This window comes from Podarcis liolepis (genome assembly GCF_965112155.1).
Source record: "Podarcis liolepis genome assembly, chromosome: 13".
NCBI lineage: Eukaryota > Metazoa > Chordata > Lepidosauria > Squamata > Lacertidae > Podarcis > Podarcis liolepis.
This window is the reverse complement of record NC_139573.1, coordinates 25,849,639-25,867,073: the sequence shown is the minus strand read 5'-3', so window position 1 is coordinate 25,867,073 and position 17,435 is coordinate 25,849,639. Positions and strand designations below refer to the sequence as shown.

Genomic DNA, 17,435 nt, shown 5'->3' with positions numbered 1-17,435 from the left:
AATTTTTGGCATGTGAGAAGTATGGGCCATAATCCATAGCCAAATAAGGGAACCCTGATAAGGGGTCTTGGGTGGAGTCATGTACAGTCTCAGATTCAACTCAGGGGGGCTGAGAATGGTTGCCTCACACCAATGTCATGAGTTGGGCCCTGTCAAGCATAGCCTTTGCAATGTGGCCCACTCCCTTCCCCTTTGAGTCCTGAGTCGACAAACTGGGGTGTGTGAGAGGCATCAGCCAGCAGCTGAGCTGACTGATGCCAGGATCCCTGCCTGTATGCTATGCCAACACATAATATAATAACAACCAATAAAGTTGTTGCCTTGTTTTACCCCAGCCTTGGCCTCTCTTTGTCCCATTCACTAGCAATCATGAAACAGTGACACAACATGTATGAAATGACTTAATGTGGTGAGTTCATGCATTCCTAAGTTGCCACTGAGTTTTACCTAAAGCAATTTTTTTGAATCAAGTGTAGGACCTCGTGTTAGCATGGAACAGGGATCTGAAGAATTTTGAACAAAGACAAAATGGCTTTCAACAAAGCTATGTAGTTTCTCTGTACTGTACACACACGTACCCTTTCCCTCTAAAAACTGTAAACATGGTTCTCCTCCTTGCACTTATTCTCACAAGAATATTTAAAGCATATTATTTCCTTGAAATAATCCTGTGAAGTGTAGTTTGATAAGGGTTTTGAAAATGTAGCTCTGTGAGGAGTAAACTACAGTTCACAAGATTATTTCATGGAAATAATGTGCTTTAAATATATGCTGTTCACACTGCCCCTGTAAAATGGCTTAGGCTGATATTGATTGACCCAAGTTCCTCAAGTTATTCACATATATGAGTATGGATTTGAATATGCATCTTCCAGGTCATAGTCCAAACATTCTGATTGGTTCTCTAACTGTTAAACTTCTTTTCCATACTTGCTTTGCTGTATCTTTTAAAATTATTTATTTAGGTAAATTATATGCCACTTTGTATTTCTATTAAAATCTCTACATGGTTCAAAATACCCTAAAATATCACAAATGAAAGTCAAATAATACCCCCCCCCTAAAATATCCACATTTTAGAACAGAGCAGGTAACAAATTGAAAATATACATTCTTAAACAGAAACAACTAATAAACGTGGACCAAGGTAAGTGCAGAACACAGGAATACTGTAGCTATGTATTACTTGTAAGTTCAATTGTATGTGTATGTCTTGCTCACAAAAGAGGAAAAGGAAAGAAACAATATCTGTTGTAATGTCTGTGCCAATATTTAGCTGATTGTAGCTTTGAAAATCTTTAATGATCCCCTTTGTGGTTTTGTTCCCGATTCACAGTGCAGATACAGTTATTCTCCAAAGTCTGATAAAGCTTGAGTGCAGTGGCTGGAGTCTTCCATTGTTTATTTGATTAATAAGAATCCAGCTGGATTCACAGACAAGCCTTTTGGGGAATTATTTTGCATTATTATTACCTTGGCTGTACTAAGTAGCTTTAGGCACATAGTTCAATCAATAGTTTTGTTGTTGAGGATGATGGTGATGGTTTTTTGTTTTAGGTATTACAGGTATTTAGGATGTCCGGAGGTGTTAGTGATTTCTGTATAGGGAGAAGCCTACTTAACTTCACTCCCTCTGACATACTGAAAGTTTCATTTATTAAAGCTGGGACTATGAAATTATAGAGAATCAAGAACAGAACACTTTTTTGTAACTTCTGATCCTAGCATACTTCTTGAAGAATCATGAGGTGCTTGGCTGAAAAGGGACACAAGGGTTTTTTTGGAAGTTCCCACTTCCAAAGAACTAGTCCGTATTTCCTGGCTTTTACTACTACATAAGTTGTCTAATGACATTTAAAGGTATGTTGAAGATAAAGATGATTTATAGGACATATTATTGAGGATGAAGTCCCCTTCCATTGAATTACATTCTCAGTTTGCAGCAAGCCTCCTTTCCAAGGAGGGAAGGTCATAGCCAACACCAGCAAGGTGCACAAAATCCATTTTCTCATTTGTTATTCAGAGACAATGAGCCCCAGTTCCCTATTCAGGATATTGTAGAGCTATTCTCCACCTGGTCACCAAAGACAATAACTTTAAAGATCTCAGAGTAATATGTTGTGCACTCTAGCAACTGGGACCCATCTGCTTCTGGAAAGAAAAACAAAATAAATAGGACTTGGATCTTTTTCAGTTTCTGAATGCCTGATCCTGATTATCTTAAATGTTGGTGGTGAATGGTTTGACTGGCTATCTGCACTGAACTATGTGCTTTGAAGAGGTATCCCCCAAGTGAAAGAATCTGTGCTTCTAGAAAGAAAATGGAAGTATTCCTGTATTAACTTGGTCTTTTCTAATTGTAATCAGAAAATGCTCTGCTAATGGGAATGTTGTGGCATCAACAGCATATTGAAATTATGGTTGGTTCAGAAATATAGTTGTAGAAAATTAAATACTCTGGTCTAAAACTGTGCCCCTGAGGGGAAAAAAATTTCAACAATATTTTTGTTTATTATTTGAAGATTAAACTTGCTATATAGAAATATAGGTTAGTATATTCATATGAATACACTTTGCAGCATATTATCATTTTAGCATATTAGGCAGCATATTAAAAATATTTGATGGAGATGAGGAAGACCAACATAGGAAATGTAGTTTATACTCATGTTTCCATTATCTTTACAATTCCCCAAAATGTAAACAATATAATGGCTACATAATGGAATATATGTCGGCCAACTAACTAAATGTTCTATCAGACATAGAACTGATACAACGTACAGCTCCCTTACATCTATAAACATTGTTACAGATATTATAACAACAACAACCACAACAACAACATGAAAGAAAAACCCATGATTACAGAATCCTGTTTATAAGAGTGTTCAAAAGAAATACAGTAACAGGGGTGCCAATTTCAAAACATCACAGTGATCATAAATCCTACCAATATAAAGGTCTGGTTGAATTCACTTGGACTTAAATTTTGTCCACCTAAGTTACCCAGTGTATTGTATGACCTATATTATCATTAGAATCAGGAAGAGCTTCTAATATGTAAAATTTTCTGGCAGGTGTACTTGATAAGTTGCTTTGGACAATATTTGGTGGCATGATTTTTATTGCTCCTTAGTGATCATTGCAAAAAAAAAGCTTTTTTACATCATTCAACAGGTTGCTCACATGGAAAACAACAGCACAGCAGTGACAAGATTTATCCTCCTGGGGCTTTCTCAGAATCCAAGAGTACAGTCTGCTCTCTTCTTCCTTTTCCTCACTGTCTACAGCACAACATGGATTGGAAACCTCACCATTATAATCAGCGTTATCAGAACACCCAACCTTCACACACCCATGTATTTTCTATTAGCTAACCTAGCTGTCATAGACATCAGTGAGTCATCAGTCACATCACTGAAAATGTTGTGGGACCTATTCTTCCATACAAATACCATTTCTTACAATTGGTGCATTGCACAGATATTCTTCATCCATTTAACTGGGGGTGCTGTGGTCTTCTTACTTGTGGCGATGGCAGTTGATCGGTACATAGCCATCTACAAGCCACTGCGATATTTAGTTATTATGAACAGAGAAGTTTGCATAGGTTTGGTAGCTGGGTCATGGTTGGGTGGCTTTGCTCACTCCATCGTCCAGATTGGAATTCTCATTCAGCTGCCTTTCTGCCAATCCAACATCCTGGATAATTTCTTCTGTGACATTCCACAGCTCATCAAACTGGCATGTGCTGATACGTATATCCCAGAGTTGCTGATGGTTTGCAACAGTGGACTGCTCCTCACATTGATCTTCTTCATCTTGCTTGTGTCATACACTGTCATCTTGGTGAAGATTAGAGCACATGTCACAGAAGGGAAGAACAAAGCTCTTTCCACCTGTGCGGCACAAATCATGGTCATGAGCTTAAACTTTGTTCCAGGAATGTTTGTTTATGACCGGCCTTTCAAGGTATTTCCAGGAGACAAGGTTGCCTCAGTCCTCTACAGCCTTTTAACACCAATGCTGAACTCAATGATCTTTACTCTGCGTAACACTGAGATGAAAAACACAATTAGAAAGCTCACAAGAAATTTTCTGCTTTCTGAAAGGACAAAACCATCACTGTGTGTTCATGAAAGAGAGACATAGAACATAAGCACCTTTTGTTGATGTTTTTCTAAAAGTATATACTACATATTTAAAATTTATTTTGCTTTCTACTCCCATGCATGTGAAGATGACTTCAATCACCCCCAGGAGCGCTCTCTCTCTCTCTCTCTCTCTCTCTGTGTGTGTGTGTGTGTGTCCCTGCACTTAAAGGCCTGTTCTACTGCGTATTCCACCTATGGGCAGTAAGCCATATTGGCATCCTGTCCAGGCTGCTACAGCCTGTGTGATGCTCCTGCATCACTCATATGTTTTATGCTTGGGGCTGGGGCAGACATCCTTGTTTAAGAGCTGGGCATCCACACCTCTCCCTCTTCTCTTTGCAGCAGCACCCGCCTGTCTGAGCTATCAATGTGATTTGCTGGTTGCTTTGGGGCCAAGTAGGATTTTTTTTGCTGATCTACCTTGTTTGTGGGTTTTGTTGTTTTTCACATACTCCATACTGAATAATTGAGTGGTGGGCATTAGATGATCTGGTGTCCTATTAATTTAGGGTTCCCATTGCAAAATCCTGGCTTTTAAAGGAACATAATCAAAAAACCCACTTCCGATATGGGCTGCTATACGCCTGAGTCTTCCCAGATGCTTTAGCTGCTTTACCAAAATTCTGCCCCGACGATATTTTCGATGTTTGAATCCTGGCTATGTCCAGGAAATTCTGAACATATGGCAGTCCTATATTGATTAGACAAACCAGGTCTTTAATTTAGTCACTTTGGGAAGTTCAGGTGTGGGAAGGGGAGTAATTGTGTTTTAGCCTAGGGACAAGGCTGGATTAACTATTAAGCAAAATTAGCACCAAAGAAGGGGGGGGCACAGAAATTATGTAAGATTAGTTCTGAGGATCTGATCAAAAACTTTGCAATTCTAAAAAGCAGAAGACTATACAAAACCAAACATCATTTTCCATCATATGGTAGGTTTCGTTTCATTTCAAAAAATAAAATTTTATTTCGTGGTTTATTATTGTTGATATTTTGAATTAGATATATATGGGGGCACCAACATCTTGTAAGTGCTTAGGGCCTCTAAAGGTCTTAATGTGGCACTACCTTGGGACCCTCTTATATATGGCGTTCCAACTTGAATAAAATATTATGGGGCCCCAGGCAAGCCCTGCCATGCATCAAATGATACATGCACACACACTATTTGAATGGGGATGCCCATTAACTTTGTTGGGGCCTAGCCCCCTCAAATATTTTATTGTGGTGGGTGAAACCCCCATGGCCCCTAGCAGTTGGCTCCTATGACACACAGACACAAAAAATACCATAAGAGGAGGAGGAAAAGGAATGGGGAATCATTCAATACATCAATATATCATCTAACCTAACATTTATGGGGGGGGGGAACCAACACACTCGGCATATAAGTAGTAAATAATAACAAACAACATTAACTTCTTCACCTTCTTTGTGTGGCCTAGGAATGGGATGAAGGCTGGATAGTAAAGCCTCCAGTTCTTGCATCAGGATTTTTTTTTTGCCCTAAGCTAAAGTTTCTTTCAGGTTCTGGTTTGCTCCCGAACCAGTAGTGTTTCCTTTGCAGCAGTTTTTATGGTATAGATAAATAAAGTGACCCTAGTTTGACCTATATGTATTTCTTTATTTATGTGTTATTTACTATTTCTGTGATATCTTCAAAGCAGAAAGAAAAGTTAATGTGCTCAATAATTATTGACATTTATTGGATTAGCTTGGAAAACGTCTTCTGGACTTTTTGCATGAATGACTAAATACTTAAAATATCATCTTTCTGAAAAATTTAACTAACCATGTGATGTTTTTATGTCAGATTTAGTGGAACTGAATCATTATTGCATATTGTACATGCATGATGATAACACTAATTTCCAAAAGGATGACACTGTCACTATTACTGGGAAATCCAGCCAGAAGGGCGGGGTGTAAATAATAAATTATTATTAAATTATTATGTGTTCATCAGAGAGGACAATAGAGAGCTCTACAAGCTCCACTATAGTGTTACTAATATAGTTTTTCCAATCGTTATTATTGTTTGTAGAGTTCCAAACCACTATATGTCTGAATCAAAGACATTGCTTCTTGAAATTATTTTGCACAGGTTCCTACTTTGACTTTATCAGATCGGTTTGCACATCTTATTAACATTATTTTTTTATTTTAAAAAATCACATTGACTTTATCAGATCGGTTTGCACATCTTATTAACATTATATATATATATATATATATATATATATATATATATATATATGCTTTCGTAGATTTTAGATCACATTTATTTAAAAAAATCACATTTGTTAGGGTTCCAAGTCCCTGAATGTGTGGGTGAACAACAATTCCGTTGGCATCGGGAGTATTTATTTATTTTCATTGACACTTATTCATTTAGATTTTATAAACCAAATCTTGTGGACTGTGCCCCTGACTCAGCTTATCTCACGACATTAGCTGAGCCTCTGTTGAATAAATCACATATTGGACCTTAATGATCTCCCCTGTGTTTTGATTCCCCAGTTTCTCCTAGTACAGCCTTCTTCACATAATGCTGAAACTCATAAGCAATTTCATAGCATCTCTATTATTTGCAGACATATGAATAGGAGTGACTCCATGTCCAACACCAGAGCCCCTTTGGATACAAATCCTTTGTCATCTCATATTATTACTAGGAGACAATAAGCATTGCTTATCATTTCAGGAGACTGTAGGGTTATTCTCCTTCAAAGGTAATCCTTTAAGTGCAGGTTTCTGGAGTCACTATTTCATTATAGCTCTTTTCTTACTCTTGTCTCTGTGTTCATTTCTGGTATTAAAAGCAGAAGCACTGAAGGTTAATTTGTTCACTATAGAAGATAAGAAGGCATTCTTGGAGTAATACGCTCTAGACTCTAGCAAATGGAATGAAATAATTTTGGAAGAAAGAAAAATGGGGCTTGATCCTTTTTTCAATATTCTGCCTTCATGATTTCTAATGCTCAACTTATCATGGATTACTGATGATTTAAAAAGAGAATGATGAGTTGAATGCTATATGTTGGTGATGGTTTAATAGACTTTTTTTTGCACTGAACTACATTATTCGTCTGAACAGATACTCACCGAGGAGAAATAACTGTGCTTCTCTAGGATGACAGTTTTCAACTTGTTTTGTAATTAGAAATGGAAAGTTCCCAGCTAATTGGACTGTTGTGGTATAAAATGTGGAAATTTATTTATTTATTCTGTTTCATAACATTTAGATACTGCTTGATTGTAGGGGGCAGGGGGGAAACCTGAAAGTTGTTTCCAAAATGATAGCACACTAAAATTATCACTAACATATGTACATCATAATTTAAAACATACAGAAAGTTAAAACCACCATATAATAGACTAAAACAAATTAGAATTCATACAAATTTTCTACAATAAACTGCCATAAGATTATGTCAATATGGCACATGACCCTTGCGAAAATAAGTAAAGCAATCCTTATACCTTTACTGGGGAATAAGACCCATTTACTCAATATGATTTACTTCTCCATAGACATGTTTGGGATTTGCCAACTTTTGAACCGTGGAAAATGTTTACATTTTTTAGTGATGCTGGACAGATGAAGTGATACTTGATGACGTCCAATTGTCTATCTACAACCCAAATTTATGATTTTATTGTTGTGGGGGACCTGTAATGGGTATGTCAAGAGTTGTTTGAGGAAGTAATTTGATGACATGACTTTTAGTGGTCCTTAGTGAGCCTCAGTAGGATGCTCACATGGAGAAGAACAGCACAGCAGTAACAGAATTTGTCCTCCTGGGCTTCTCTCAGAATCCCAGAATACAGTCCCTTCTCTTCCTCCTTTTCCTCACTGTCTACAGCACAACTTGGTTAGGAAATCTCACCATTATAGTCACTGTGATCACCACCCCCAGCCTGCATACTCCCATGTACTTTTTGCTAGCCAACTTGGCTGTCGTAGACATCAGTGAATCGACAGTCACATCACTGAAAATATTATGGGACCTCTTCTCCCATACTCATACCATCTCCTACAATTGGTGCATTGCACAGATCTTCTTCTTCCATTTAACTGGGGGTGCTGTGGTCTTCTTACTCGTGGTGATGGCAGTGGACAGATACATAGCCATCTATAAGCCACTGCGATATTTAGTTATTATGAATAGAGGAGTTTGTATAGGTCTGGTAGCTGGGTCATGGTTGGGTGGCTTTGCTCACTCCATCGTCCAGATTGGAATTCTCATTCAGCTGCCTTTCTGCCAATCCAACATCCTGGATAATTTCTTCTGTGACATTCCACAGCTCATCAAACTGGCATGTGCTGATACGTATATCCCAGAGTTGCTGATGGTTTGCAACAGTGGACTGCTCCTCACATTGATCTTCTTCATCTTGCTTGTGTCATACACTGTCATCTTGGTGAAGATTAGAGCACATGTCACAGAAGGGAAGCACAAAGCTCTTTCTACCTGTGCAGCACAAATCATGGTCATGAGCTTAAACTTTGTTCCAGGAATGTTTATTTACGACCGGCCTTTCAAGGTATTTCCAGGAGACAAGGTTGCCTCAGTCCTCTACAGCCTTTTAACACCAATGCTGAACTCAATGATCTTTACTTTGCGTAACACAGAGATGAAAAACAATGTTGGGAAAATAATGAGAAAACTTTTGCTTTTCAAAAGGACTTAACCATCACTTTGTGTTCATCACAGACAGCCATAGAGGATGCAAGCTCTGGAACATTTTAAATAAAATATTTTCTAATCATTAGTATAATTTGTAGGCTTCGGAGCTGTGATTCATCTGAATATAAAAGACCAATTTTGCTTCTTTGGATTATTATAAAGTAATAATGCAGCTTGCATAATATAATAGTTACTGTTAGTGCTGGGGTTTTTTAGAAAAAAAAGGTGGTAGAATTCACCATGAACGCCTCCCTTGTTTTCTTATAATGGCAATGATGCCCACCTGAGAGGCAGCAGAACTAAGAGATGCTGGAACTGGCCCACACTCAAGGATGGGAATAGCATTGTCAAGCATATAGAAGGACAGGTCTTGCTGAAGTAGAGGCAGCATGGCTTCTGCAAGCGTAAGACTTGTCTTAACAAACCTTTAAGCTTATTTGAGAATGTCAAGAAGCGTACAGACAGAGGCAATTCAGAAAACATTGTGTACTTATTTAAAATACAATAATACTTAAAGTTTCAAACGTACTTCACCAAATGTTCCTGAGTAAAAAGAAGAGAGATCTTCTTTGTAAAATATCTGTTTAATGTGCATAAAAGTTGTGTGGAGGTTTGCATTTGCAGATGCCTCGCAGAGAACTGTACCAAGTGCAAAAGGTGCTTGTGCAGTTAGAGCTGCAAAAAAGAAGATGGAGTCTTTGGAATCAGCTACATTAGTAAAAAGAAAAAAAAACAACGGGTTTTAAATGTGTTATAGCACTGTGACACCAGATGGCACTGTGGAGTTCCACCTTTGGGCAATGTGATTTCCCATTAGGAGGTTTACAGTGCATTTCCCTGCAACATTTTTTTTTTTATGTGTCTTGATTTAACCTTTGTTTCAATGTTTTGTTAATTGATGACTTTGTTTCAATGTTATGTTAATTGATGACTCATCCTTGCATGTCTGGGCTTTCCTACAAGCTACCAGCATGTAGAAGAAACAACTTGCTTATTGAGTTATATCAGGGAATTCTGCTCACATATCTCACATATTGTTGTAGATCTGGAAGCAAAGGTTAGGGATAGTCTGTTCTCCCAAATGAAGGGAGGTAGCAACTGGAATCCCCCAATGTTTGGTATTAAACATGTGCTTTTGAACTTGTACATAAACGATCTAGTGTTAGCAGTGAGTGGTGGCTGTTGATACCAAATTGTTCAGAGAGATTAAAACAAAATAAATTGTAAACAGTTTCAAAGGATCTCTACAATTAAAATGGGCAAATGGGCAGAAGAATGGCAGATTCCTGGGTGGCTTTAAAACAGGCTTAGAAAATTTTCTGGGCTAGGCCTATGTTCTGTCTCTGCAGCTGCTAGAAACTATTGTTGTGGTGAGCACTGCTTCACTCAGTTCCTGGACAAAACAACAGAAAACCTTAACAAAAATACATGTACGGGAAATTCCAGACATCTCTTAAAATTCAAAATTCCCCCCAGGATGCCATTTTAGGTCTCCGATTTCCTGGCATGTCTGGAATTTTCCAGGCGTATGGCAAGCCTAATGCATCTGAGATTTCTTAATCCATACAAGCACATCTCTGCACACACACACCATCCATGTAAACAATGAGCATTATAATAGTTCAGGGATACGTGAGCTAGGCCAGTGCACTTCTGGAGTGTCCCTGAGGCCTGAGGGTGTGGATGTTGTTGTGGCCTGGGTTGTCTTGAGCAGGGGTGGCCCATCCCATTTCACTGCTGCTTCCCACCCCTCACCCCACCCCCACTTCTGCTGCATGCCAAACTCAGCAAGAGGGGTGGCAGTCTGCAAGACGTTGACGCTTATCTTCTCCAACCAAGGGGCAGGGAAGATGAGCAGCAATGCCCTCCCATTTTGCTGAACTCGGCAGGAGGGGAGGTGTTCTGGTGGTGGTGGAAGTGATGAGGTGGGTGTTGCATCTTGTGCTTCGGCCACCTGTGGTGGGTGCTTCACTCTGCCTCACAGATTTGGTGTTGAGAACCAGACAGAGAGGCTTACATAGTTGCATTTGGCTCAGAGATTCCCCACTATTAGCTTACCTTACTTACTTACTTACTTACTTACCTACTGTGTTTTTATCCCACCTTTTCTTCCAATGACCTCAAGGTGGTATACAGTGGTACCTCGGGTTACATATGCTTCAGGTTACATATGCTTCAGGTTACATACGCTTCAGGTTACAGACTCTGCTAACCCAGAAATATTACCTCAGGTTAAGAACTTTGCTTCAGGATGAGAACAGAAATCGCATGGCTGTGGCACAGCGGCAGTGGGAGTCTCCATTAACTAAAGTGGTGCTTCAGGTTAAGAACAGTTTCAGGTTAAGAACAGACCTCCAGAACAAATTAAGTTCTTAACCCAAGGTTCCACTGTACATGATTCTTTCCCTTCCCCCAAAAACCTCCCCCAAATCCTGCGAGGAAGGTTAGGCAGAGAGACACCCAGTAAGCTTCATGGCTAAGTGGGAATTGGAACCTTGGTCTCCCATGCCTTTGTACAACACTGTAAATCACTACCCCAAACTGGCTCCTGGCAATAAATGAACATACTATTTATCAGCTCCTGTCTGGAGACTTCAGTACATAGGCAATGTTCAGCAGACAACATGCTTTTCATTTGGTTTTCATAATAATTATTTTTATTACATTGAATCAATATTTTGCCAGCATTTTCAGTTATAATAGTAATATGTAGCAATATAAAAATGATACTAATAAAGAAATAATAATCCTTGTGTTTGCATTTCCTTTTTGCCTCTTGTGGTTGAAAGAATTGATATATAATACCTTCAAGTACCACAGTGATTCATTTAAACTGCTAATTGAATATCAGTTACACCTTTAGGGTAGAATGAAATTATTTGCTGTGGGGAAAATGAAGAGAAGAGTGATGAGAATAAATGCCATTTTTGAATCATACTAATACAGTATAATATTATTAATTGAATCTTATTAATAGCTATGTTGGGCAACATTTTAAACATTGGGAATATTATTTATTTATTTATTTATTTATTTATTTATTTATACCCCACCCATCTGGCTGGGCTTCCCCAGCCACTCTGGGCGGCTTCCAACAAAATATTAAAGTACAGTAATCATCAAACATTAAAAGCTTCCCTAAACAGGGCTGCCTTCAGATGTCTTCTAAAAGTCTGGTAGTTGTTCTCTTTGACATCTGGTGGGAGGGTGTTCCACAGGGCAAGCGCCACTACCGAGAAAGCCTTCTGCGTGGTTCCCTGTAACTTGGCTTCTTGCAGTGAGGGATCCTCCAGAAGGCCCTCGGCGCTGGACCTCAGTGTCCAGGTAGAACGATGGGGGTGGATACACTACTTCAGATATACTGGACTGAGGCCATTCGGGGCTTTAAAGGTCAGCACCAACACTTTGAATTGTGCTCGGAAACTGTATGATGGGGTACTGCATACAGGATTAAGCACTGGACTGATCTATAAATCCCTAATACAGAAATATTTCATTATTCACTCCATGTTATAAAATTCTGCATATAAGGGCTTTGGAATTGACTCAGGAAAGTTTTGCCATAATTTGACCCTCAGGGATATATACCTATTGTATGATGAACAACCTTTCCCATATATCCTGTAGGAAACAGAAATGTACTGATTCAATCTCTACCAGCAAGGAAAGAACCTAAGGTAAGTGGTAAGTGGATTCCTAATTTCTCTAATACTTAAATCGAAACTTTTGAAAATTTAAGGAGTATGAAGTATTATTTTCCTCTCAGACCCATGCCCAATCTGCTTCAAATGTTAAAACTATTCCATCGCCCACAGAACCGAAGAACACAAAATTGACAAATTACTTATTGCTGTGAAATTGGAAATATGTGTTTTGTTTTCATCTCTGCAGCTATCTAAACGAGGCAAGACAGAGAACACGGAGGTCGATGGGACCATCCACATTGTTGTCATTGGTGTTGGTGTCTTTGATAAGCTGAGTTAAATTTTTTTTCCCCAAACACATCAGTGAGTATAAGAGAAAGAAAGGCATGAGGATGGGAGTTAAGGGTTTCCATGAGACACTGTGGGAACGGGTTACAGAGGAAAGACCTGAGAGAGGTACACATGATTCTCTTTTCTTTCCTACTTCCCTTGTTATCTGTACTCATGTGCCATCCACTTTCTTTTTTCCTTTGTGTTGGCCTAAAAATTATTCTACTAGGGAAGGAGAGGGAATTTCCTTCTAAAATACAATACAATACAATACAATACAATTATATAAAACTATGTATACTTTGGGCTGTATCTAAAGTTGCATGCAAGGAGCTGTACTTGCAGAACTGGGCTTCCCATTCCTCTCTTATCACCTTGTGGTCTCAAAATCTGCTCTGATGGAGCCTTGAGTGCTCTACAGCAGATGCTGGGGGGAGCACTACAGAGGAAAAGAGGGGTGCAAGCTGAAGTCTGTAATGTTAGCAGAACAGCAACATTATAAAAAATGTTTCAACAATACAATTTCAAATGGAAGATGCTATAACTTTGGATAAATTAAATGATAATCAGAACTGAGTCAAATTTGAGCACTTTTGTGTGCTTTTGATTTCAAAATGGAATATTTAGGAAATTGAAAACATTTTTTCATTTGGAAATTAATGGGATATAAACATTTTAAAATTTATTTAAAGTGTTTAAGATAAGAACAAAGACCAAATTCAAGACATTGCATAATGGGGATCAATTTTTATATTGAATTGCCATGATCTATAGTAACAAACTATAAAAAAGGTTCAAATTAGCAGCCATCTTTACACCGCTCTTTTCACTTTGTCTCTGGGTTTAAACAAGCATAGCTGATGTTTCTCATGCATATTTCCATGCATTATCCCACAGGAATCACCATCCAGCATCTTTTGTGCTTAAATAACTTACGGTGTCCCTACCATTGTATCATGTAGAGATTTCAACATAGAAGAATTGTTCATCTTGCTGCTCTCCATTTATTCAAGTGACTGTATTAGTTGTACAGCATAATGAGGAACCAGACAAGGACTGTGAATGAATTTATTCTCCTAGGATTCATTGGGACTAAGAGGGTTGAACCGCTACTTTTCATTTTATTCTTCATGACCTACACTGTTGCTATGGTAGGCAACTTTATCGTTATTACCTTGGTGTGGTGTGAGAACAGCCTTCACAGCCCAATGTACATGTTCATTGCTAACCTGTCTTTTTTAGAGATTATATTCACCACCACAGTTATCCCTAAAATGCTATTCAATTTCATGAGTCAAAGAAAATCTATCGCCTTCCATAGTTGCATCCTGCAGGCTTACATATATTTCTCAACAGGTTCCACAGAGTTCTTCCTTTTGGCTATCATGTCATTCGACCGCTATCTGGCCATTTGCAACCCTCTGAGATATGCAGCCATCATGAGCACACATGTATGTTTTCAACTTATAGCTGCCTCCTGGATGTGGGGCTTCTTTGCAGTCCTACCACCTACAATCCTGGTAGGCCAGCTGCCATTTTGTGGACCCAATTCCATCAATCATTTCTTTTGTGATGTTGACCCAGTTCTCAAGCTGGCCTGCTTTGATGTAAAGAAGATTGAGATTATTAATTTTGTCAATTCAGCCTTGCTCCTCCTAGGCTCATTACTGGTGACAAGTGTATCCTATATATTCATTATTGCAACAGTGCTGAGGATCCCCTCAACAAAAGGACGACAGAAAGCATTCTCTACGTGTGCCTCTCACCTAATTGTGGTGACACTGTTCTATGGGAGTTCTATTTTCATTTATGTTCAGCCACAAAAAAACCACTCATTGGACCTCAACAAGGTAGCCAGCATACTGAACACAGTGATAACCCCATTAATGAATCCCTTTATTTATAGCCTAAGAAACAAAAAAGTCAAGGAGGCCCTGGACCATTTAGTCAGAAGAAAGATTTTCCCCTTAATTAACCTCAGAGTCCTGAAAACAGAAGAAGGGTCCCAACACTGTGTAGTATTAAATGACAGTGTAAGTAAATGAAGATTATGTAGGGGTGTACATGCATGCATTGGAATGGGAAAGAAATATGGTTCAGCTGAAAGTTCTGGAAATATTCTGTAGGTCATTTTTTTTTGAGATATTGAATCTTAATTACAGCTTTCAAACTAACTATTGAAATTCTGTGGTGTTTAAAACTTAAAATCCTCTTTCATGGATAACTCACACAGTATATTCTTTGAACAGCCACTGTCTGTCAACTCCAGATCAGTAAGTTGCTACAAAAACTATCCACTCATGACTCTTTGAGCTTGTTTGGAAACAGTAGCCTACAAATATGGTAGTTATTAACAATTTCTATAATTGGGAATCTAAAAAAGCCCCTGAAAACTATACTATGTTATTATTGGAAGGAGAAAATTAACCATCGCTAGAAGCTGTTTTCCTAGGCTAATGAAAATAATGTAACTGTGTTTCTGAGTGGCATCAAGTTTAATGTTTCAAATTGTACTTTAATTATGATTTAGAGATCTCCAACAGTATTTTTTTCTACAAACACGTTTAGCTCTCTAGAGGCAGCTGTGAATTCCTTGAAAGTATTCCTGATAATTTTTAATTTTAGAGTTGAAGAATTAAGGAACAATTTGTGATAACAGTTTTCTGTTGTGGATAGACTGTCATTTTTCTAACATAAGTGGGATCTGAGGCAATATATTTTGGTGTGGAATGTTCCTGTTTAGGCCTCCAGCCAATCACCCAACCATGCCCTATTCCAGGGTACTCCATTACACCCCTACTAGTTTTCTGGTTCCCAACCCCACCACCAACTTGGGCCAATGAAAGTTCTTCCCAATGCAAATAGCGCCATAGACTCATATCTGATCAAGACTACAGCATGAAGCAAATGGTTAAAGGTCAACATCCAAACATAAGGGTCTGATCTAGTTGTGGTTGGTTTGTTTGTTTTAAGAAAAATATTTTTATTAATTTTCAAACTATTCCAATCAAACCAAATTATTTTAATTTAATACAATTTCTTAAAATCAGCTTTCCCACTTCCGATGCAATTGTATGTCCAAGATATGTTATTAGAACTGTTTCGCTACTTCCTTTCTTATTTAGTCTCCAGTTGACATCCTTCACTTGTTGTCAAGCCATTCTTCCAGCTGTCCATGTTTTCACCTTACAAACAGCAACCTTGGTTAAATCTTACGTATATATTTATAATCCATTACACGTGTGTAATCTTTCATCTTCATTTTTGTTCTAGACCTGGTGTGTTGAAAGAGTTCAGTTCTTTCTCTTGTTGTTTGCAGTGTTGGTATGAGTGGTACAAGGTCACATTTAATTGCATTTCACTGTTATCAAACTAACTTGTGAACCACAGCCATAAATAAATTGCAGAGTGAACTATCCAGACTTCGCCATTAAATTCCCGTCTGCAATTCTCTCTCAGCACACAACACACAGCAAAAAAATGATAATGATGATAATGATAATGACAATGAATTCATGCTGTTACTAATTGCAAGTACCATGTTATATTTAGTTTGGCACACAATCAGAGATGGAAAACAGATTCTTCAGTCTTCAGCAGTGTGCAAACGTATGTGTGACTGACGAAATGAAATGGGTTTATCCTGCCTGACAAACACCTACAATAAAACAATAAAGAGGGTGGTTGGTCTACTGCAAGAGACACAAGCTAATATCACCAAGGCAACTATCTGTAAACAAACAATAAACACCCATAAAACGGCAAAAGTAGTTTCTTTCCAAAGTATATTTTATCTTAAATAATTGCAAATGCAGTAAATAAAGAATCCATTTGTGATATATCAGTAGTTCTGTGCTCGTTTTTTGCTCTTTCCAAAATTGGTTTTATTTCAAAAAGTAATAACCAGGACACCCCAAAAGCTGTTGAGACTTTTTCTTTTTCTCAAAAACTCCAAAAAAATGATGGAAGACAGCCCTACTGTATGGTCTATCTCACTAAGTCTCTCTGCGCTGCTCCACTCCCCTCCCCTGCCTTATACTTAGCCTTCTTCCTTTGCCTGATTAGTTCACAGCCACCCTTCAGGGCACACACATTCTTCCCCCTTCTGCATCGTAGTCTGTCAATTCAATCCCAGGATTTATGACAGCTGGATTGTGATTGGCCTTGCATATGTGATTATGCTACCCACATGTCACCCTGTTCTGTGTGGAGTCCCCATCAAGGGGTTCCCAGACAAATAGAATTGTGGCTAAGCCCTGAAATTACAACACAAAACTCCTGTGATTTTCTGATTTCAGAGTTGCAAATGAATTTTTTATGGAAGCAAATAACATGGAAATGAGTGCTAAACTTCCACCAGATTCTGCTAGTTTTTCAGATGTGGCTTTTACATCATGTGAAATTATCAGGCAATAAAACATCAGGAAAATGCAGTGAAATACTGTCTGAAGCTTAAGTATGGCATCCAAAGTGCTCAACCCCTCACTGTCACCATCCCACAATCAAGTGTACACAGCATAAACATAAGGCTGGTGTCCCACCAAACACAAGGCTTAACAAGACCTTGGTGTCCCACCAAAGATTATTTTTGCACTTTTATTTGCTTAAGCCTT

The 17,435-nt window shown here is 38.4% G+C and overlaps 4 protein-coding genes across 4 annotated transcripts in view; all 4 read left to right on the top strand.

Moving 5' to 3' along the window:
• The window catches only part of LOC310691042 (olfactory receptor 14A16-like), a 242,514-nt gene that overhangs the window by 186,440 nt on the left and 38,639 nt on the right, over nucleotides 1–17,435 (top strand). The window lies entirely within an intron of this gene.
• Nucleotides 3,190–4,155, top strand: LOC310691629 (olfactory receptor 4D1-like; the record flags this gene model as incomplete). The annotated part of the gene is made up of 1 exon (XM_083471487.1): nucleotides 3,190–4,155. One exon carries the CDS (start codon nucleotides 3,190–3,192, stop codon nucleotides 4,153–4,155), a length of 966 nt encoding a protein of 321 aa, XP_083327613.1.
• LOC310691628 (olfactory receptor 4D1-like) lies at nucleotides 7,920–8,852 on the top strand (the record flags this gene model as incomplete). Its single annotated transcript, XM_083471486.1, has 1 exon — nucleotides 7,920–8,852. One exon carries the CDS (start codon nucleotides 7,920–7,922, stop codon nucleotides 8,850–8,852), a length of 933 nt encoding a protein of 310 aa, XP_083327612.1.
• Nucleotides 13,953–14,867, top strand: LOC310691627 (olfactory receptor 6M1-like; the record flags this gene model as incomplete). The annotated part of the gene is made up of 1 exon (XM_083471485.1): nucleotides 13,953–14,867. One exon carries the CDS (start codon nucleotides 13,953–13,955, stop codon nucleotides 14,865–14,867), a length of 915 nt encoding a protein of 304 aa, XP_083327611.1.